The sequence below is a fragment of the Stenella coeruleoalba genome (genome assembly GCF_951394435.1).
Source record: "Stenella coeruleoalba genome assembly, chromosome: 1".
Taxonomy (NCBI): domain Eukaryota; kingdom Metazoa; phylum Chordata; class Mammalia; order Artiodactyla; family Delphinidae; genus Stenella; species Stenella coeruleoalba.
The window spans coordinates 2,323,038-2,345,268 of record NC_137169.1 but is presented as its reverse complement, the minus strand read 5'-3'; the positions used below and the strand labels follow the sequence as shown (position 1 = coordinate 2,345,268).

At 48.1% G+C, this 22,231-nt stretch overlaps 1 protein-coding gene across 3 annotated transcripts in view; it reads left to right on the top strand.

Annotated features, from left to right (window-relative positions):
* The window catches only part of CEP104 (centrosomal protein 104), a 55,605-nt gene that overhangs the window by 13,635 nt on the left and 19,739 nt on the right, over positions 1–22,231 (top strand). For all 3 annotated transcript variants that reach the window (XM_079912897.1, XM_079912896.1, XM_079912898.1), the window contains exons 3-13: positions 2,530–2,703; positions 3,082–3,220; positions 4,499–4,561; positions 4,835–4,911; positions 7,014–7,182; positions 7,551–7,706; positions 8,620–8,847; positions 10,570–10,767; positions 11,340–11,507; positions 12,144–12,317; positions 20,235–20,411. In XM_079912897.1, coding sequence (XP_079769023.1) covers positions 2,530–2,703; positions 3,082–3,220; positions 4,499–4,561; positions 4,835–4,911; positions 7,014–7,182; positions 7,551–7,706; positions 8,620–8,847; positions 10,570–10,767; positions 11,340–11,507; positions 12,144–12,317; positions 20,235–20,411 — 1,723 coding nt within the window. The remainder of the gene's footprint in view (positions 1–2,529; positions 2,704–3,081; positions 3,221–4,498; positions 4,562–4,834; positions 4,912–7,013; positions 7,183–7,550; positions 7,707–8,619; positions 8,848–10,569; positions 10,768–11,339; positions 11,508–12,143; positions 12,318–20,234; positions 20,412–22,231) is intronic.

Genomic DNA, 22,231 nt, shown 5'->3' with positions numbered 1-22,231 from the left:
GAAAAGGGGCACTTGGGAGGGGCTACTTTGAACCTAAGTCCATTGGAGGAAAGCGAGGATTTGGGGTGGTCACAGCATCTCATTGGCTGGGCTGTTACTGGACCAGGAGAAAGTGTCCCTTCTGCTGCTGGGGCAGCCGAGTCTGCTGCTCCCTGCCCGGATGAAGGAAGTCCATGCCTGAGACCCTCCCTGCGGGGCCTCTGGCTCCATTTTAGATGAGTTTCTCTTCACTGATTTGCACAGTGTATTGTCCCTTCTTTTCATCAGTTTGAGGGGTATTTTTGATTCATCTATAAACTCTCAATAAGCTACCTTTGAATAGCTAAATCCTAGTTCCCTGACCAGCATCGAACCCAGGCCCTCAGCAGTGAAAGCGCTGAGTCCTAATCACTGGACCGCCAGGGAAGTCCCATAGCCCTTTTTTTGAAGGGCTTTAAAATATACAGCTTCAAACTTTTGTCAGTCATCTTAGTTTTCCTTAAACAGTTTTGGAGGTTTTGTTTTTTTTATAAAGGATTTTTTTCCACATGAGATTACTGTGTCCTTATGTCTAGAATGATCTCACTGCCAATTATGTCTATACCTGCATTTAAAAAAAGTAAATATTTTAAATGTCTAAAGCAGTGCTTGACTGAAGGGTATTCAAGGCTCGAATTGCTAAGTTCCCAGTTTCCTGGCTGCCCTCCTGCCCCACATGCCTCTCTCTTACAACCTTGGCATTTAGGAAACCCCAGGGATCACCCCCCCAGAATACGTGTAGTCACTGGCCCCACTTTCTCAGCAGCACTCTCCCCATTCACCCTTTCACGTCCCTCAGTTAAACACAGAAGTTTCCAGAGTCCCATCCATCCCGCCTGATGATCCTTCCTGTGCGCTTCCTTTCTGTCCTCTCCACTGATGGTGGCCCCTCTGCTAGGAGCGTGAGGACAGGCACGGACCACATGATGGGTGCGGTGCTAATGCTGAAAAGCTGGGGGAGGAGGCTGTTTGGGGCGGCTTGGGGAGCTGGGTCAGGGGTGTGTTTGTCTGGGTCACATCTGGTGCTTTGAGGATGCCTGCACTCAATGTCAAGTCACCAACGAGATGTGCAAGTTCGGACACAGGATGGTATTTACTTGGGGTTCCTCCCTGTTAGGAGGTTTTCAAAGCCATAGGGCAGGTGGGATGCCTCACAGTGAGTCTAGATAGAGAAGGGAACCTGGAACCCAGCCCAGGGCAGTCAGGGCCGGACGGGAAGGCAGCCCGAGGCAGGAAGGGGCCCAGGAAGTCAGGACCATGAGGTGTACGTTGCACTCAGCCTCGTGGAGGTCAGTGGTGGCCTGTGACCTTGGCCAAGGGGGCAGCTGAGAAACGGGGTGGGAGCTGGAGACGGAGGCACGGTCATGGGAGGCTCCTCAGGCTTTTCTGGAGTGTGTGCGTGTGTGTGAGTGTGTGTGTGTGTGTTGTGTGAGTGTGTGACTCTGAGTGTATATGAGTGTGAGTATGTGAGTGAGTGTGTGTGTTGTGTGTGTGTGAGTGTGAGCATTGAGTGTATTTGTGTGAGGGTGTGAATGGGTGTATGTGTGTGTGTGTCAGTGTGTGTGTGAGTTTCAGTGTGTATGAGTGTGTTAGTGTGTCAGTGTGTGTGTTACTGTGTGAGTGACTGTGTGTTGTGTGTGTATGAGCGTGAGTGTATGTGTATGAGAGTGTGTGTGTGTGTGAATGTGAGAGTGTGAGTGAGTGTGCGTGTGTGTTGATGGGGTGATCGGGTCAAGAGAAGGGGCAGGCTGGCTCTGGTGCAGTTCAGCTGGGGCTGCTGGGAGGAAAGGCGGGAGAGGGGCCAGGCCGGCCAGTGGCCAGGTCGCCACTGCACTCGAGGAGGATCGTGACGCGTGCTGGAGGGGCCTTTCCCACTGTCGCATCCTCGGTGCTTCCCCGGCTCTAGATGCCCTCGATGCCCACTGTCGTGCGCACCCAGTGTTGGCCAGCTCGGCGCACACGCTGCCCGCTGTCGAAGCATCGTGCTGCCCCCCGCCCCCAGTCGTGATCACATACTGCAGTGTGACGTTCTAATGCTCTGTGTCCCTTCTGGGCAGAATTAGAAGCTCCAGCGTGGACAGTTGTAGGCTTCTCCTGGCCGCTGAGCGAGCGTTGAGAGGCATTCTTGAAGTACTGATCGTTGCTCACTCCACTCAGGATTCTGTAAAGCAAGGGCTTTCCTGAAGTGTTCAGGTTCTGGTGGAAAGTCCTTTGACTCGCTAGTACAGCATCTTTAGATTGATGTTTTTATCTCGTGATAAACTTTGGGTTTCATTTCAAACCACTAACTAACTGCTCCAAGTATGATTCACGCTGAGGGGCTGGCAGACCCCATCAAACCTTCACTCCAAGCTCAAGCTGCGACTGGAAGGCCAGAGGGCGGGGACAGCACCGGGGACCCGGCAGCATCAGAACCCACAGACCTGACACGTACGTGTAAGCGTGGCTGCGAACATCCCTCGACCCTCTACGGAGATCCTGCAGATAAAACAAAAATGTGTTTGCTTTCAGGTTTTGCCAGTTTCCACAAGAAATTGTTCTTCAAATGGTGGAGAGATGTCGAATAAGAAAACTACAGTTGCTTGCTCATCAGTATATGATTTCCAGTAAAATCGAGTTCTACGTTAGTGAGAGCCTGCCTGAGTATTTCGCACCGTATCAAGCAGAGCGGTTTCGAAGGCTTGGGTAAGAATGCAATTTTACATGTACGGTGGGGACTCTTAGCCTAATTCCACCTCAAAGCAATTAAAAACTAAGGAGTCGCCCTTGCCCTTGGCGCTGTCTTACGTACTTGTGTGCAGGTGGAGAGCACACCCTTCCGAACACCGGCCTGGTGCTGAGCGTGCTTACTGGGCAGTGTTCCTGTCGGTCGTATTCAGGCCACTTTTCAGGGGCAGAGCTTATCTTAAGAGAACTATTTAGAACTTGACTTCTGGACTTTCTTCCCTAGGGTTTTTCGTTCCAAACCTAACAACTTTCCTTGAAACCTGCGGAGCTCAGTGGGCACCGAAGGCAGCGTATTTCCACATCAGCGTGATTCCAGAGTTGTGTTTTTTCTTTCAGCTACGTCTCTCTCTGTGACAATGAAAAGACAGGTTGCAAAGCCCGGGAACTGAAATCGGTGTATGTGGATGCAGTAGGACAGTTTCTTAAGCTGATTTTTCACCAAAACCATATCAACAAGTACAATGTGTATAATCAGGTGAGACACATGGGCCCTCCCCTTGGTGACACCCCTACCCCGCCCCCTGCTTTGTGGCATCTGAGACTCCTCCTTTAAGGTGGTGTCTGTGGGAGAGTGCTAAGCTCCCTGGAGCTGCGTGCTCCGATTCGGAGCCAGCGGCCACGTGCGGCTGTGCACGCTGGGAGCGTGGCTGGTCCAAGTGCATGGGCTGCATGTGTGACCCAGGCTCGGTTACACAAGGAGAGGAGGATGTTTTGGATACATTAGCTTTAAATATAGTGTTAAAATCAAAAAATCAATTTTAAATGTTTCTTTTACTGTGTCGACTAGAAAACTTAAAATTACATATGTGGCTTGCATTATATTGGGTTGGCCAAAAAGTTTGTTCGGGTTTTCGAGGTAACACCGCATGGAAAAATCCGAACGAACTTTTTGGCCAGCCCATTATTTTTGTTGGACAGCAGTGTTCTCCATAAACCCCCTAAACGTTTACAAGGTAAATCCCCTGGTGGAAACTGAGAGTGCGGTTTCATGATGCATGCAGTCCAGAGTCTCTCTAGCTCCCTCCCTCCCCTTCTGTTTATTTTTTTGGCATAAAGAATATTAGTGGAAATCAACTGTGTCCAAAGCAGTCTTGTTAATTAGCGCAGATATTTACAGCACTCCCTGCCCCCTCCAAGAGGAGTGCAAGCATTCCAGCAAGTCAGAGCTTTCTGCTGAGCAAGTGAGCTGAAGGAGAGTTCTGAGACAGAGTCGTGGTGCCTGGTCCGTATTTGACAGCAGAATTCTGAGCCTTTTCCCTCCTCCACCCCATCTGTGTATTCACCAGTAATTCCCTCAGTTTTCAGTTCAGCAACCGTGATTCTCAAGGAAGGGGGTACGCGAAGGCGGCTCCTCCCCGTCAAGTGAGAATCAGTGCCTTGGACAAACCAAGCTATGTTAACGTAGGTTTTCATTTCATTGTCTAATTTACCACGATCATGTAGATGTGACCCCATCCTTAACCTTGAGTGGATGGTTTGATATAAAGCTGGGTTAAAACTTTGGAGGTTTTTTAGCTGTATTGTTTTAACATCCTTTAAACATTAAAATACCCTCTTGGTTCAGCATTAGAATATTAACTTATATAATTTATAAAAGTCATTAATAATTCTATATTAGCCTGAGATTTTACAGCTAAAGCATTTTGCTGTACCTCATCCCGTTTTATGACAGTGTGGCTCAGAGTTTGTTATAAAGGGGTTAAGTCATGTCAGACATGTTATACTTAATTTCTGTTGATTAACTCTTTCTTAGGTTGCTTTGGTGGCAATAAATATCATTGGAGACCCTGCAGATTTCAGTGATGAAAGCAATATTGTAAGTTTGGGAAGTTTCATTCCTGAAGAGGGACATTTATTTCTAACAAGAGGGGATCGTTTATTTTTGTCACAAAAGTATCATCCTAAAAGTCCTCACAAAAGTATCTGGTGAACAGCTAGCAGACCATTTTCAGCAGCTGTTGTATTAAACTTTACTCCAGGGCACTAGGATCATTGAAGCTCCCTGACTGACACCTTTATGTCAAATCATCTCTGTTTTATGTTGTTCCTTTTCTCTCTGAGATACTAAGCATAACTTTTTCCCCCAAAGACCTCTAGAGAGAAGCTGATTGATCATTATCTAGGGCACAACACAGAGGACCCAGCTCTCGAAGGAACTTGTTCTGGGTAAGAGCCCTGCCCCCCACCCCCGAGGCAATAAATTTCTGTAACTTTCCTTGGAATCATGAAAGTGCAAGTCAGCTCCAAAGAAAGGATCCTGGACCTGGGGGCCTCTACATTCAGTCTGGAGCCGACTAAGCCACTGATGGGATTGTCTTAAATACGCTGCAGATTAAGGTCACCGTTTTATTCAGCACATCTTCTTTCACTGCCCTGCAGAGCTGACTTCGTTTCTTGCATGTTCTGGCATTACTAGCCAGTTCCTCGAATGCTTAGATGTTAGTACACAGTTGACATTTGCACATGACCTGTGGTGTATTTCCACGCTCACACGCACATGGCCAGAACTGCTGGCTCTTCCGTTTGCATCAAACATGGCGTCAGTTCTCTGTGCCGTTGCTCGGAGCCACTGGGTGGTGCTGAGTATGGCATACTGGAGTGGAGGCCGTGCTTACAGTTTCGTGTATAAAAAGTCACGGCGCAGGGTGACCCATCATCCCGCCTACACAAGCTCCGCTTCAGTCCTCAGCCCGGATCCTTCCCGCCTGCTGGAGTCCTCACCTTGCCAGGTGGGGGTGAGAAGCACGGGGGGAGCACTGACGGCAGGTACTTCCTTCAGCATCGTGGAGGTGCTGCCCCCGGCTCTGCCCTTGGTGAACAGGGACGACTAAGCTCACTTACCGGGTTTAGTATCGCCAAGAGCCCTCTGGGGAATTGTGGTTTCTGTTTAAATCAGTTCTTTATCAAGTTAGCCACGGGGGATGGTAAACTGCAGTTTCTTGTCCTGACTCACCCACCCCCGCCAGGGTTTTCCTGAAGGTAGAGGGAGGTCTTGAAAGGTTGTGGGCAGTGCCCAAGGCTGAGTCCACCGGCGGTGCTGGAGCATCGTGGAAAGTGGGCGCTGCTGATGCCTGGGCATTGCAGCCTCATTTCGTCCTTCGTAGGGTTTTTATACTGTAATGAAGTCTTGGCTTCGCCTCTGGAACTTCAGGGCAGAGTGAGTTAGACTTGAGCGTGTGGTGTGTATTTAGGTAAGAAGAGTCAACGGATCTTGGAAGCACAGAAACGTGCTCTTGTTCAGTCATCACTGAGATGAACGGAGCCGCTCACAGCCGCCGTGGCCATGTGCCCGCTGCTGTGCCCACAGCCGCCTGAGTCAAGGTCTGGGGAAAGGGGGTCCTGGCTGCCTTTGAAAGGTGATGTGGTCCCCTGTCCTGTTTGAGTATATTATTAACCAACCAAACTTGTATGACAAATCATCTCTTTAATGATACTTGCTGTGTGCAAGGACATCCAAGGCGAAGCTAACAGCAGGCGTCTTCCTGCCTCTGATGCAGCAGATTGGGAGGCTCTGGACCGTGTCCCCTAACGCTTCTGTCGAGTAGTTAGGACGGCGTCCTGGTTCTAAATGTCAGGCCCAGAAGAAAGCTTCTGGCCGGTTATAGAATTGGGAGGAAAGAGGGAGGCGGTGCGTAATCCAAAACAGGTTATTCAGATCACGTTTAGGTCATTTATTCTGGGAAGGATTTCTCTGATCTCCTGCAGGACTGGGTGGTGATGTCATACGATCAGACACTTTGAGGTACAAGCCCAGTGGTAGCAGTTCTCCGTCTTTAATGCTCGTCACCATTACTGTGGCGTAAAATGCAACCCTGGACTCGGCCTGGGCCACCAAGCCAGCCTCTGCAGGGCTGGGGCCTGCTCATGGCTGGCTTTGGTTTTGGTTTTCCCACGTCTACAAATGATTCACATGCTCTGTCCTGTCCCTGCGCCCAGAGCAGAGCCCTGCACGGTCTGCACTCGGGATATCTGCTGAACGAGTGAATGAACACACTGAAGGCTCAGATGCCCCGTGTGCATATAATTCATGGTCAAGAGCATAAGCTGTGGGGTCAGCAAGACCTGCCTGCACTTGCTCTGTGACCTGAAGCCCGTTACTGACTTCTCTGAGCCTCTGCTTTCTCAGCAAGAAATGCTCCGGAACGGGTGTGGGTGGGACCTTTCCAGACTTGTCTGTGTGTCTTCAGCACTGAGCACGGGGCCCACTCTCCCCCTGCAGCGTCACATAGATTGAAACTGGCTCTAAAGTACCCTTTCCTTTCCTTTAGGAAGTCTGACTATATTTCCCCACTAGATGACTTGGCCTTTGACATGTACCAGGATCCGGAAGTGGCACAGATTATCCGCAGGTTAGATGAAAGGAAGCGCGAGGCGGCCCAGAGGGAGCGCTACGACGACGCCAAGACGCTCAAGCAGGCCATCGCCGACCTGCAGAAGGTACTGCCTGTGGGGAAGGCGGCGGCTCCGTGTCTAACTGCCCTGGTTCCTGCTCAGCAAACGGCAGGCCTCTGAAGGCTGCAGGGTTAGCGTGGGTTCAGGGGCATCAGCACATGAAGGACAGCAAGAGCACACACTCCTGCAGAGCCCTCCTCAGGGCCACGGCCGCAGGAAATGTAAGATGTTTAAACTCTCGTGAGCTCGCAGGTGGCGGTGGCCCGTTCCCTCCATCCCCCGTGCCGTTCCCCTCTCCCCCCGACACGGAGTTGGTCGCCCACACTGTCCTCAAAGCGTTACTTTAAAACCGTCTTTGCACCTCGCGTGAGTCGGTCCACATGCGAAGCCAAAGCCAACGCTGTGTGCTTCAGGTCGGGGAGCGGCTGGGCAGGTACGAGGTGGAGAAGCGCCGTGCCGTGGAGAAGGAGGACTACGACCTGGCCAAGGAGAAGAAACAGCAGATGGCGCGCTACCGCAGCCAGGTGTACGGGCGACTGCAGCTGCACGGGCTGGTGGACGCCGAGCTGGTGGGTGGCGGGGCCCGCAGCTGGGACCAGGGACCGGGAGAGCCGTCGCGGGGTCCACGAGGGTGGTTGCGCGTTCCACAAAACGGAAGACTTTGTCAGGCTCAGGCGACAGCGGCGACAGTGGGCCCGTGTCGTAGGCCTGGCCTTGACGCACTCTTGCAGGATTTGCAGAGGCGGAGACAGGGCAGGTCGGGTGGGAAGGCTTCCCGGTGGGCGACTGCATCTCCTGTTGGCAGCCCTGCCCACACAGCCCCCGGGGGTGGGGCGAGAGAGCACCACCCTGACAGCTCGGGCTGGGTGGGGGCGGGTCTCATGTCCGGAGCCCACGTTCCAGGCTGGGACGCAGGCCCGGCACCCAGAGGGCAGTGCAGGGAGTGCCGCCTCTGGCACTCGCTGCCAGACCCTGGGCTCCGTCCTCCGTCCAACTCTGTAGACTCAGACTCATTCCTTGGCCTCTTTGTGCCTCAGTTTCCCCACCCCATCCACAGGGGTGAGAACAGGGAGCCTCGGGTGCAGTCGTCTGCCTGGAGCACTTGCTCCTGGCCCAGCACGTGGCCACCACTGAGTCCGTTGCACTCGTTCAGGTGACACGAAGTAGCCTGCTTTGCAGACACGGAGTGACCAGCACAGGCCTCTCGGGTCCAGCCGGGTGCTCCCTGCCCGCCTGTGGCCTCCCCACCACAGCACCCCGTGCACAGATGCTCATGGCCACTCTGGTGTTTTGGTACAGGTGTCACTTGAGTGGTCCACACAGTAACCATCCAGAGACAGTCGGGGGCAGTGACATGGCTATGGGACCTCATCAGTGTGGGTTTCCCCCTCTGCCTTCCCAAACTAGCGCTCCCCTGGGGGAACAAGGGGTGTGTCTGGTGGGGCAGTGACACTGGGGATTGAATGGCCCGTTTCTCCCCAGATACGAAGGCCTCTGGACTTGCCCCTCCAGCCCCTGGTCCGTTCCAACAGCCCTCGCCACCAGCAGCCTGCGCTCTCACTGCCACAGCCAGAAGAAAGGGGGACAGAAAACCAGTTTGCAGACCCTTTCCTTCAGGAGAAGCCTTCATCGCATCCCCTGGACATTTCTCCTCAGCATTGCGTGGTGGACTGGTCACCCCCCGCCGCAGGTCTTCCTCCCAAGGCCCATGTAGGTAACTCATGTTCACGCTGTGGACAGTTTATTCCACATGTATGTAGTGGGGACCCGCATCATGCCAGGTGCTTTCCCGGGGCAAGGGATGTACCAAGGTACAAAACAGTGACAGCCTTACCCGCGCTGCGTCAAGAAGAGGGGCAAAAAAGCTGTGGCCGGAACATCGGCCAATGGCTGAGACACACTTCATCCTCTGAGCCTCTGTTTTTCTCTTTGCAAAGATGTACAGACGTCTTCTTAAAGGGTGGTTTCCAGGATTAAATGAGACAATATTCGTCAGGTTCCTACCCTGGCCTGACCTTAGTAGAGCCTCGGTACAAGTCGTATCCAGTTACCGTACCTGTTAGAACCTCCTGTGTGGCAGGGGACAGAAAACCTGGTTCAAACTCGGGGTTATTGGCATTTATAACTGGGAATTTTAAGAGGTCATGTGGGTTCCAGGGTTGGTTTGATTTCTGTCTTGCGAGTCTGTTTCCTGTGGTTCTGAGACGCCCTCTCAGAAGGCCGGGCTCGTCACGTGGCCTCAGCTTCAGCTCTGTACGCTGTGCCATCTGGGGGAGAGCGTGCGTCCCATTCTAAGCAGGGTCCCCGGGTTAACCCTGCTTAGATCGGCCTCAGTCACCTGCCACCTGAGGAGCAGTGACGAGGACCAGAGGGGGCAAAGGTGCCAACTGGCCTGTGGGGGCCTCCCTGGAGCCCCTGCCGGGCATGGCCACGTGGCCAGTAGACCCTGGGGAGGATGGCAGCCAGAGACCCACAGCTGCCACACGGCCCCCACGCCCTCGTGCCGCTGGCTCTCCCAGGGCGTGTCTGTGAGCATTGCCATCCTCCCTCTCCCTCCAGTGATATCTTGTCTGTAAATTAATCGTTATGTTTCACACTTCAATCTAAAAGTACTCTAATTTCTCCTTTTTTAGTACCTCAATGTGTTTTGTTTTACAAGTGTGAGCACATTTTAAAAGATGAGAAGCTAAATCTCACATGTGTTGTACACCCAGTTAAGACCTCAGCAAGTATTAAGTATGAATAAACGGTCCTCCTTGTCTGTCCAGTGTCACCGTGACGCCTTCCTCAGAAAGTGACTCTGGAATCGCTCTTTCTGCCCTCAGTTACCTGGAAGTCTGTGACGTGTGTACTTGTTTAATGTATATCTGTCTCCCCCTGAGAACGAGGCCTCTGAGGGCGGGGAGTCTGTCTTCCCATCGCTCTACGTGGGTCGCCAAGAACAGAGCCCGGGAAGTGTCTGCTGCAGGGTGCAGACAAAGGTGGATAAGGGTCTGGAGCTTTGGCTGCCTGTGGTACTTCAAGGCTGCTGGGCACTGGATGCGTTTAAAATGAGGCTTGAGAGTTGTTTCTCAGAAATAAACTAAAAATGCCGAGGGTCTTGCCAGAAAAAAACTGTAATGACTTTTACTGTAGTGACCTACTGTCAGCTGAACTGAAATCACTAGTTGTAAATAGTAATCGTGGCAGAATCTACATTGCTTGTTTATTAGGTCTGTAGTAAGTTTAGAAGGGAATAAAACCCCTGATCTAATTTTTTTTCAATTACACCCTATGGTATAAATTATTCTAACTTGACGAGACTGACATTTAGCAAAATACCATCATTCTGACCAGGTAAGTCCCAAGCAGTCAGCCCATGGGTGTAGATGGGGGGTCAGTGTGTGGGGAGGATCCTGCACCGAGCCCGGCAGCCGCCCTGTCCTCCCGCAGCTCGAGTCCCTGCCCTACGATGAGCGGCCCCTTCCCGCGACCCGCAAGCAGCCTGGGGCAGTGGCCACGGAGCCAGAGACGAGGGACACGGACAGCAGCGAGCCTCCCAGAGCGGGCACCGTGGGCGAGCCTGAGCCTCTAACAGAGAAGGCCTTGCGCGAAGCCAGCTCCGCCGTGGACGTGCTGGGAGAGGCCTTGGTAAGAACAGAAGCTCGTATAAACAGCCTGCAAACAACGGGCAGGGGCGGGCGGCTCCACAGGGCTCCCAGGCTTGCTGGTCCCGATGCTGCAACTGCCATTTGTCCTCACTGTTCAATGGAAAAGTCTTTTGATAGTTACTCCTTACGTGAAGCAGCACAAGCGTAAGCTAGAATTTCAGATTTCATGACAAGTATCCATTTCAGCCTGGGCCTGATTTGTGGTGTTGACAGGGCTGGGGTCCAACACCAGCTCCCGCCTGAGAGCACCGCCAGCTCCAGGGAAGAGGACAGCAGAGCAAACAAAACATGAGCGTGTCACCAGCCTCAAAAGATTCTCGTGCTGGAACTTTTAATACGTTCCATGTTTTAACATAAACTTAAATTTTCCACGTTAGGAGGAGTATTTCTCCAAATACACATACCTAGTGGGTGGAGGTCCTGTTATTAGAAAAGCTGTGTCTTGGTTTAAAACAAACCAAGGCCAGGGGTGCAGGGCGCAGGCTGCCGGGGCTGCTGGGGAGGGGATGTGGCCAAGTGCCCACTCTGAGGGGCCGGGTCCCGCCCTCCCAGGTGGCCGGGGCCTATTCCAAAACATGGTCGCACCGGGAGGACGCGCTGCTCGCCCTGTATAAACAGCTGATGGATGCACCGGCGGCAACCCCAAAGGAAGACCTGAAGAGCACGCTGAGGGCGGCCGTATTCCTCATCAGGAGAGCCGTCCGAGACATCGTGACCCCAGTGAGTCCCCGCCCACCCCTCAGGGGCCCCGTGTCTGCCAGAGAGCTGCCGGGATGTCCCCAGGAGGTCAGGGTAGCCCGAGGCAGCCTGGTCCCCAGTACCGTTGTCACCTAGCATGTGGTGTCACTAGGAATGAAGCTCTCGAGGAAGGAATGTGGTCGCTAAGGAGTCTGAGGTCTGTCCCCGTGGGCCGTGCCCTCTGGTCCATGTGCACAGAGGCCTGGCCACCACGACTGATACATGCCCCTTTATGTTTTTGTTCTTCATGACACCTGAGGAGCTTGGGAGTTAGCACCGACTTCTCCTGACCCTGAAAGGACCTTAAGAATGAACATCCCACAATTACATTGTCGTCTGCATTCATACAGGAGCTCATGCAGTTCAGCAGTAATGTCAGATATTTGGCTCATGGAGAGATGTCGGGGACTTTATGACACATGGGAGATAAGAGCCTGTGCCTTCCATGTGCCGGGAACTGTGCTCACAGAGCAGTTTTCAGTTGGCCATTTCCAGTCCTTCAGACAGCATGTAGTTTTCAGCGTAACGTTTGTGTTTATAACTAATAGTAAATTTCATGTTTTCTTTTGGTGGAATTCAGTGAGAGTGGCTCATCTGTTTTTATCACTTTTTTCTTAGGTCTTTCAGGCATCTTTGAAATTGTTGAAAATGTTAATCACACAATATATTCCTAAACATAAACTGGGTAAGCTTGAAACAACTCACTGTGTGGAAAGGACCATTCCTGTTCTGCTCACGAGAACTGGAGATTCTTCTGCTCGCCTGCGTGTTATAGCTTCCAATTTTATTCAGGTATGAATTTCACCACAGAATTTGAAACCATAAATAATAAACATATAACTACAGATACTTGACTTTCTTAATACCTTACAAGATCTTGTCTACCCAAGAGCATCATAGATTATCCTTAGTGATTCACCATCATATTTTCCTCATGTTCTAAACCAGGTAAATGTTGCCTTAAACATGATTAAAATGTACAGTTTGCTTTTTCTAGTGTTTTTTTTATTCAACGTACACTATTTTTTAAATAAATAAAAATATATGGAGAATTAAATCAGAATAGAAAAATGGGGTAAAAAAAAAGATGTATAATGGTCTTGATCTAAATATTTTTATTCTTTCAGCAAACATGCCTCCTCTAGCCTGGGCGCTGGGGGAAGCTAAGATAGAAGTGAGGGTGTAAGAGTTTGGGGCACACCACACTGTGCGGCTTGCGGGATCTTGGTTCCCCAACCAGGGATCGAACCTGAGCCACCGTGGTGGGAGTGCCAAGTCCTGGCCACTGGACCGCCAGGGAGTTCCCAGCCCCAGGGAATATTAATCATCGTGAGGTCTCCTGGAGGTCCCTGTCTTGGCACTGAGACCCAGCTTCACCCAACAGCCTGCAGGCTCCAGTGCTGGAACACCTCAGACCAAACAACCAGCAAGAAATGAACACAGCCCTACCCATTAGCAGACAGGCTGCCTAAAGTCTTACTAAGCTCAGAGACACCCCAAAACACACCCCTTGACACAACCCTGCTCACCAGAGGGACAAGACCCAGCTCCACCCACCAGGGGGCAGACACCAGGAGCAAGAGGAACTACCACGCTGTAGCCTGCGAAAGGAGACCACATATACAGTAAATTAGAAAGAAGAGAAGACAGAGAAATATGCTGCAGACAAAGGAGCAAGGTTAAAACCTACAAGAACAACTAAATGAAGAGGAAATAGGCAGTCTACCTGAAAAAGAATTCAGAGTGATGGTAATAAAGATGATCCAACATCTCAGAAAAAGAATGGAGGCACGGATGGAGAAGATACAAGAAATGTTTAACAAGGACCTAGAAGAACTAAAGAACAAACAGTGATGAACAACACAATAACTGGAATGGGAAATACACTAGAAGGAATCCATAGCAGAATAACTGAGGCAGAAGAACGGATAAGTGAGCTGGAAGATAAAATGGTGGAAATAACTGCCAAGGAGCAGAATAAAGGAAAAAGAATGAAAAGAATTGAGGACACTCTCAGAGATCTCTGAGACAACACTGAACACACCAACATTCAAATTATAGGGGTCCCAGAAGAAAAAGAGGGGACTGAGAAAAGATTTGAAGAGATTATAGTTGAAACCTTCCCTAACATGGGAAAGGAAATAGTCACCCAAGTCCAGGAAGCACAGAGAGTCCCATACAGGATAAACCCAAGAGAAACATGCCAAGACACATATTAATCAAACTAACAAAAATTAAATACAAAGAAAAAATATTAAAAGCAACAAGGGAAAAGCAACAAATAACATACAAAGGAATCCCCAGAAGGTTATCAGCTGATTTTTCAGCAAAAACTCCACAGGCCAAAAGGAAAAAGCAGGATATATTTAAAGTGATGAAAGGGAAAAACGTACAACCAAGAATACTTTACCCAGCAAGGCTGTCATTCAGATTTGACGGAGAAATCAAAAGCTTTTCAGACAAGCAAACGCTAAGAGAATTCAGCACCACCAAACGAGCTTTACAACAAATGCTAAAGGAGCTTCTCTAGGTTGGGGGTGGGGGGGTAGGGTGGTAGAAATATTCTTGTTTCTACAAACAAGGAAACTAAGAAATGGGAAAGCTTGCTAGTAAAGGCAAACATACACTAAAAGGAGCAAATCATCCACACACAAATATGATATCAAACCCAGCAATCGTGAGAAGAGGAGAGCACAAATGCAGGAAGAGGGAATTGCATTGGAAAGTAAGAGACCAGCAACTTAAAACAACCTTGTTTATATATAGACTGCTATATAAAACCTCATGGGAGGGCTTCCCTGGTGGCGCAGTGGTTGAGAAAGTGCCTGCCAATGCAGGGGACATGGGTTCGAGCCCTGGTCTGGGAAGATCCCACATGCCGTGGAGCAACTAGGACCATGAGCCACAACTACTGAGCCTGCGCATCTGAAGCTCGTGCTCCGCAACAAGAGAGGCCACGACAGAGGCCCGCGCACCACAATGAAGAGTGGCCCCCGCTCGCCACAACTAGAGAAAGCCCTCGCACAGAAACGAAGACCCAACACAGCCAATAAATAAATAAATAAATAAATAAATAAATAAATAATTTTTTAAAACCTCATGGGAAATGCAAACCAAAAATCTACAATAGATACACACACAAAAAAGAAAAAGCAACCTAAATACAACACTAAAGATGGTCATCAAACCACAAAAGAAGAGAATAAAAGCAGAAGGGAAGAAAAAAGATCTACAAAAACAAACCCAAAACAATTAAGAAGATGGCAATAGGAACATACATATTGATAATTGCCTTAAATATAAATGGATTAAATGCTCCAACCAAAAGACACAGACTGGCTGCATGGATACAAAAACAGAACCCATATATACACTGTCTACAAGAGACCCACTTCAGACCTAGGGACACATACAGACTGAAAGTGAGAGGACATAAAAAGATATTCCATGCAAATGGAAATCAAAAGAAAGCTGGAGTAGCAATACTCATATCAGACAAAATAGACTTTAAAATAAAGACTGTTACAAGAGACAAGGAAGGACACTACATAATGATCAAGGGATCGATCCATGAAGAAGATATAACAGTTGTAAATATTTATGCACCCAACATAGGAGCACCTCAATACATAAGGCAAACGCTAACAGCCATAAAAGGGGAAAGCGACAGTAACACAATAGTAGTGGACTTTAACACCCCACTTTCACCAATGGACAGATCATCCAAAATGAAAATAAATAAGGAAACACAAGCTTTAAATGGCACATTAAACAAGGTGGACTTAATTGATATTTATAGGACATTCCATCCAAAAACAACAGAATACACTTTCTTCTCAAGTGCTCATGGAACATTCTCCAGGATAGACCATATTTTGGGTCACAAATCAAGCCTTGGTAAATTTAAGAAAATTGAAATTGTATCAAGTATCTTTTCCGACCACAACGCTGTGAGACTAGATATCAGTTACAGGAAAGAAACTGTAAAAAATACAAACACATGGAGGCTAAACAATACACTACTGAATAACCAAGAGATCCCTGGGGAAATCAAAAAATATCTAGAGACAAATGACAACGAAAACACAACAATCCAAAACCTGTGGGACACAGCAAAAGCAGTTCTAAGAGGGAAGTTTACAGCAATACAGTCTTATCTCAGGAAACAGGAAAAATATCAAAGAAACAATCTAACCTTACACCTGAAGCAACTAGAGAAAGAAGGTCAAAACCCAAAGTTAGTAGAAGGAAAGAAGTCATAAAGGTCAGAGCAGAAATAAATGAAATAGAGACAAAGAAAAAGATAGCAAAGATCAATGAAACTAAAAGCTGGTTCTTTGAGAAGATAAACAAAATTGATAAACCTTTAGCCAGACTCCAAGAAAAAAAGGGAGAGGACTCAAATCAATAAAATTAGAAATAAAAAAGGAGAAGTTACAACAGACACCATAGAAGTACAAAGGATCATAAAAGACTACTACAAGCTACTATATGCCGATAAAATGGACAACCTAGAAGAAATGGACAAATTCTTAGACATGCACAACCTTCCAAGACTGAACCAGGAAGAAATAGAAAATATGAGCAGACCAGTCACAAGTACTGAAATTGAAACTGATTTTAAAACTTCTAACAGGGAATTCCCTGGTGGTCCAGTGGTTAGGAGTCTGTGCTTCCACTGCAGGGGGTACGGGTTCCATCCCTGGTTAGGGAACTAAGATCCCACATGCTGTACAGCATGAACAAAAACAAAAGTCCAGGATGAGATGGCTTCATCAGCTAATACTGTCAAACATTTAGAGAAGAGTTAACACCTATCCTGCTGAAACTCTTCCAAAGAATTGCAGAAGGAACACTCCCAGGCTCATTGTATGAGGCCACCGTCACCCTGATACCAAAACCAGACAAAGATACTACAAAAAAGAAAAGAAAATTACAGGCCAATATCACTGATGAACATAGATGTAATCCTCAACAAAATGCTAGCAAACCAAATCCAACAACACATTAAGAGGATCATACACCATGATCAAGTGGGATTTATCCTAGGGGTGCAAGGTTTCTTCAACATATGCAAGTCAATCAATGTGATACACCATATTAACAGTCTGAAGAATAAAAACCATATGACCATCCCAGTAGATGCAGAGAAAGCTTTTGACAAAATTCAACACCTATTTATGATAAAAACTCTCCAGAAAGTGGGCATAGAGGGAACCTACCTCAACATAATAAAGGTCGTATACGACGAACCCATAGCAAACATCATTCTCAATGGTGAAAAACTGAAAGCATTTCCTCTAAGATCAGGAACAAGACAAGGGTGTCCTCTCTCACCAGTTTTATTCAACACAATTTTGGAAGTCCTAGCCATGGCATTCAGAGAAGAAAAAGAAATAAAAAGAATCCAAATTGGAAAAAAAGAAGTAAAACTCTCACTGTTTGCAGATGACATGATACCATACCTAGAAAATCCTAAAGATGCTACCAGAAAACTATTAGAGCTCATCAATGAAATTGATGAAAATGGCAGGATACAAAATTAAAGTTGCAGGATACAAAATTAATACACAAAAATCTCTTGCATTCCTGTACACGAAGAATGAAAGATCAGAAAGAGCAATTCAGGAAACAATTCAATTTACCTTTGCAACAAAAAGAATAAAATACCTAGGAATAAAACCTACCTCAGTAGACAAAAGACCTATATGCAGAAAACTCTAAGACACTGATGAAAGAAATCAAAGAAGACACAAACAGGTAGATATACAATGTTCTTGGATTGGAAGAATCAATTTTGTCAAAATGACTATACTACCCAAAGCAATCTACAGATTCAGTGCTATCCCTATCAAATTACCAATGGCATTTTTCACAGAATTAGAACAAAAATTTTTAGTTTGGATGGAAACACAAAAGACCCTGAATAGCCAAAGCAATCTTGAGAAAGGAAAATGGAGCTGGAGGAATCAGACTGCCTGACTTCAGGCTATACTACAAAGCTACAGTCATCAAAACAGTATGGTACTGGCTGGCACAGAAACAGAAATACAGATCAATGGGACAGGATAGAAAGTCGAGATAAACCCACTCACCTGTGGTCATCTAATCTATGACAAAGAAGGCAGGACTATACAATGGGGAAAAGACAGTCTCTTCAGTAAGTGGTGCTGGGGAAACTGAACAGCTGCATGTAAAAGAATGAAATTGCAACACTCCCTAATGCCATACACAAAAACAAACTTAAGATGGATTAAAGACCTAAATGTAAGGCCAAACGCTATAAAACTCAGAGGAAAACATAGGCAGAACACTCTTTGACATAAATCACAGCAAGATCTTTTTCAATCCACCTCCTAGAGTAATGAAAATAAAAACAAAAATAAACAAGTGGGACCTAATTAAACTTAAAAGCTTTTGCACAGCAAAGGAAACCATGAGCAAAACGAAAAGACAACCCACAGAATGGGAGTACATATTTGCAAACAAAGCAACGGACGAGGGATTAATCTCCAAAATATACAAACAGCTCATGCAGCTCAATATACATATAAAAAAAAACCCAATCAAACAATGGGCAAGAGATCTAAACAGACATTTCTCCAAAGAAGACATACAAGTGGCCAAACAGCACATGAAAAGTTGCTCAACATAGCTAATTATTAGAGAAATGCAAATCGAAACTACAATGAGGTATCACCTTACACCAGTCAGAATGGCTGTCATTAAAAAGTCTACAAATGATAAATGCTGGAGAGGGTGTGGAGAAAAGGGAACCCTCTTGCACTGTTGGTGGGAATGTAAATTGGTACAGCCACTATGGAGAACAGTATGGAGGATCCTTAAAAAACTAAAAATAGAACTACCACACGACCCAGCAATCCCACTACTGGGCATATACCCTGAAAAAACCATATTTCAAAACAATACGTGCACCCCAATGTTCATTGCAGCACCATTTACAATAGCCAGGACATGGAAGCAACCTAAATGTCCATCAACAGAGGAATGGATAAAGAAGATGCGGTACATATATACAATGGAGTATTACTCAGCCATAAAAAAGAACAAAATAATGCCATTTGCAGCAACATGGATGGGCCTAGAAATTATCATACTAAGTGAAGTAAGTCAGACACAGAAAGACAAATATCATGATATTGCTTATATGTGGAATTTTTTTTAAGAGGGTACAAATGAACTTATTTACAAAACAGAGGGTCACAGACATAGAAAACAGGAAAACACGGGGGGAAGGGATAAATTGGGAGATTGGGATTGACATACACACACTACTATATATAAAATAGATGACTAATAAGGACCTACTGTACAGCACAGGGAACTCTTGTCAGTACTCTGTAATGACATATATGGGAAAATAATCTAAAAATGAGTGGATATGTATTTATATATAACTGATACACTTTCCTGTACAGCAGAAAATAAGGCAACATTGTAAATCAGCTATACTCCAATAACAAGTTTAAAAGAGAGTTTGGGGCACACGCTTAGACGAGCAGTGTGAGAATATGCTTTGCTCTCTTTATATTAGTGACTCCATCTGGTCTAGGAGATCTCAAATTAAGATTCAGAAAGTCTGCGAGCCCCTTCGAATGTCACACACAGTGCTGTGAGGGTGCACGGCTTTCTAGGGAAGGAACCCAAAGTTGCCATAGTTTCTCCAACATGAAGAACCACTGATCTTGTTTTGTTTAATGAACTTAAATTTTCAGAGAAAACAAGTAAGTGATACTATTTGGGGGAAATCTTTCAAAGGATGCATTGAATATGCAGCGAATTATTTTCCAGCCACATTCACCTCTGAGACAGTGGTGGTGCTGAGTGTCTTCTGCTTGGGACCTGTTCTCGTTCTGCACCAGCATCTGGGCAACCGACCCTGCATCCCCGTGTCCTCAGCATCTGTGTGTCACGTGCGAGTTCACCGTTCATGCTGCTCTGAGGGGCTGTCCTTCCTCTTTCTTCTTTCCTTTGGTTCAGAGCTACTCATGGGCCCGGAGAGAGAGTTAACTGTACTGTCAAAATGAGAGGGTGTTTTGGGTAGTGTGGCCTGCAGACCTGCTAAAAACAGACGTCTTCCTATATTACGTCTCATATTTTATCAATATTTTATCGTTTCTTCGATCTTTTTCTTTAATATTTTACCATTTTTTTCTTTTTCTGCGTCTGGCTAATTAATGATGAAATCTTAGTTATGGGAAGACTTGCTCACTTGGAGACGTTGGACTGTGTGGAGGTACTTACCCTCCTTCATCTAAACCCATTAGGGGTCTGTTCACCTGGAGTATTGTGCGTGGTTACATGCTTGGCTGACGTTTAATAAATACCGAAATGGTGGTTCTCGCAGCAGGACTAATTTCTTTCAGAATTTTAGAAATTAGAAAACCTTTTTCTTGAGGTTGTGAAATCCTGAGAAGAGAAACCTTAAGTTACTGATCACATTTGCTGTAAAGCTTTCATTAATCTCCAAGTGGTCGTGGTTTTTATTTCTGATGCTTTTGGTTTTTGTTTTTAATTGTTATTACATCTTAAATGGAAACATGAGCTTATAGATCAGTGACTTTACTGCCGTTTGTCACTGTCATTTTTTGTTTCCTGTTTTTTCCTTCAGTGTTTACTTTGCGGATGGCACTAAGTTACCCTTAGCATTTTCCAGTAAAACTTAACAAATGATGTTGGTTTTTATAGGAAATGGCCTTGTTTAAGGAAGTGAAGTCTCTCCAGCTTATCCCATCTTACCTGGTCCAGCCATTAAAAGCCAACTCCTCGGCTCACCTGGCCATGAGCCAGATGGCGCTGCTGGCCCGGCTGCTGCGGGACCTGGGCACAGAGGGCATGGGCTTCACCGTGGACAGTGTGATGCGGGTAAGCACCCCAGGGTGGCCGCTGCAGCCTGGGCTCCGAGCTGGTGGCCGGAGCATGGCAAGCATCTGGCCGGTGTTGGCTGCGTGCGGAGGTGGGGGGCGATTTCGGAACGTCGCCGCTTCCTCTGACACATGAGGGCGCTGGAGTCGCGCTGCCGGTTGCGCCGTGGCGTCGGGGCGTGAGCCGTGCAGAGCCGTGTCCCCAGGGAAGCAAGCTCTGCAAGCAATGACGCCGCATCGTAGCAGGTGGCAGGGCTGTGGAAGGAGGTGCATGTTTTATGCTTTGGACAACCCCATGAGCCCCAGAAGTGAACACTGATTGTGTCCGTTCACGTGTAGCCCCTGGACTGCCTCCTGAGTATGGGTCAGTGTCCCCTGTCCTGCCCTGCGTCACGTGGCCACTGCCTGTCCTGCTTCCACGTCAGTTTCCTCGTTCCCCAGCACAGACCGTAAGCCGGCCGCACATGCTTACATCCTTGTTAGGGCCACACCCACGTCAGGATCCCAGCGTGAGCTTTGGTCCAGGAAGCTGTGCTGCCATCACAGATGCCACTCTTCAGGGCAGTGACACGCAGAGGCTCACTGCTGTCCCTTGTGGCCGTGCCATCTGTGGGCACTCGGGGGCTCCGTCTCCTCCCAGTGTGATGCCGCGGCTTCACACATGACCTCCAAGGTCACTGAATGGTGGAGGGTGACTAGAGGTTGTGAGTGCAGGTGTCCACAGGCCGAGCCACTCTCAGACATGTCCATCCACTGAGGTGGCCCCATCCTCACTGCAGGGCCCGGGAGGCGTGTACAACTGTGCCCCAAGGAAGTGGGGAAACCGGGTTGGTGAGCACGTCACCCTGTGCTGGTCCGTCTACATGCAGTGGGCTTGATCGAGACGGAGAGTTTAAGGAGGAGAAATGAGTGAAAGTTGGAGGTGGGGGTGAGGCTCTAATTGAAGGAACAAAGCCCCCAGGCAGCCGACGGAACGGGGCCGCAGTGCTCGCTCGGACGGCTCGGCTCAGAGCCAGGCAGCGGCCAGCCAGCCTCTCAACAGGAGGGCGTCGGCTCAAAGCCGAGAGTGGATGGGGAGGTTCGAGAGGCGAGCAGGGAGTATGAGATGCTGCCCTTGACCTCTGAGCAGGGAAACCAACCAGGAAACGTCACGGGTCAGGTTACTGCGTGATGCCAAGGGCCCCAGGATCGCCATGGCCCAAAGTCCAGCATGAAACCAGCTGGCACAATTCCTGAGCCCACAGCACCTTCTGCTTCACCTGAGAACACAGAGGAGGAGCGGCCCCAGATTTGAGGGCCTGCAGGGATGCCGGGGGTGACTTGGTGATGGACACGTGGGGCGGGAAAGACTCGCGGGAGGTGGCAGATGGGAGGGAGTGCAGACAGGTGAGCTGGAGAGGCAGGAGGTGATCATCCCGGGGGTGCCTCACGGTCAGAACTTCTCGAGCTGGTGCAGGGGTTGGGAAGGACAAGGTCTGGGGTAAAACCTGAGTGTGTGGCAGGCGGAGACAGAGGAAGTGAGGAAGCCCAGCCAGTGAGGGGCCAGCGCTCAAAGGACCAGGAGGGGACGTGGGTTTACTATACGCGGGAACGTCGGATATTGTGATGTGTTCGGATGACACTAAAGAGCTTAAAATGGATGGGGTGGGTCGTTCGCCTACTTCAAGGTCATGCACAGATCTTGAAAAAGGAACATTGAATAAGAAGAAGTAAAGTGTCAGAATGATAAGCACAGTGAATCATTTATAATGTCAAACAAAAATCCTGCGTGTACACACACACACGCACACGGCACGTACACTGTGCAGCAAATGAAGACGT